This window comes from Sinocyclocheilus anshuiensis, unplaced genomic scaffold (assembly GCF_001515605.1).
Source record: "Sinocyclocheilus anshuiensis isolate Anshui unplaced genomic scaffold, SAMN03320099.WGS_v1.1 C32372326, whole genome shotgun sequence".
Classification (NCBI taxonomy): domain Eukaryota; kingdom Metazoa; phylum Chordata; class Actinopteri; order Cypriniformes; family Cyprinidae; genus Sinocyclocheilus; species Sinocyclocheilus anshuiensis.
The window spans coordinates 1-915 of record NW_015615563.1 but is presented as its reverse complement, the minus strand read 5'-3'; the positions used below and the strand labels follow the sequence as shown (position 1 = coordinate 915).

The window sequence follows — 915 nt, the reverse complement described above, 5'->3', positions numbered from 1 at the left end:
GTCGCTAAATCTAGCTACAAAGTAGCTAAATTGGCAACACTGCATTTCTCAATAGAATTTGTAAGAGTCACCTGGCTGCCCTGATCTCTAAGTAACTGTATTGATCATGGAAAATAACCCATGCAAGTCAACCACTAACATAACATAAATCTGCCATCTTACTCACCAGAGAGCGTTTGGTCCCATTTGCTGACAGTAGTGGACTCAGCACTGAGTCCTTCTATGTATTTCAGGTAAGCCTCTGAATGGAGCAGTTGCTGGGGTTTGGGTGGAGGAGCCACAAATATGGGGGTGGAGGGCTGCCCAACCTGGTCCTGCCCCGGGTAGGGTGGCGGGGCCTGCTGGCCTGAGTTCATCACACCCATCTAGAAAAACACAAAGATTTAGGGAACCTCAATACGACACAATATTAACACCAGAGTTTTAAGAAACACAAAAATTAAAAGCAGTTGATCTTTCATTTCCTTTCGTACCCCAGCAGCTAAAGCCACCTGACCTATCTCCTAAAATTAAACATTTAACATTATAATGTAAGGGATAAATGAGAAAACTTTCAAAATGAGCATTACCTGAGTCCCATAAGAGCTTCCTGTAGACCCTGGGGCCATTCCATTTATACCTGTGAAAGATGAATCAGCATACACTGCGAATAAGAGACTGATACCCTAAGGTCTTTATGTTCTTTGCTGAAAGCATTAGCATCTGATAATAGCTTATGGTGAAATCCACAGAAATGTAGACATCTGAAGTGAAATCTTTATCCTAAATCAAGCAAAAAAAAGAGAAATTGAGAAATGCGGCTCTTTTCCATATGACAAAATCTTATAGTGACGAGGGGCTGTCAAGCTCCCAAAGTCTACTCTAAAAGTACACTGTACACTGTAAATAAGAGACTGATACCCTAAGGTCTTTATG

The 915-nt window shown here is 41.4% G+C and overlaps 1 protein-coding gene across 1 annotated transcript; it reads right to left on the bottom strand.

The window, feature by feature from the left end:
• Positions 1-166: 166 nt before the first annotated feature.
• Positions 167-822, bottom strand: LOC107682581 (protein polybromo-1-like; the record flags this gene model as incomplete). The annotated part of the gene is made up of 2 exons (XM_016478775.1): positions 570-822; positions 167-365 (listed from the first exon to the last, which is right to left on the bottom strand). Coding segments are annotated over exons 1-2 (238 nt in total), but the record flags the coding sequence as incomplete, so codon positions are not given.
• Between the last annotated feature and the right edge of the window lie 93 nt (positions 823-915).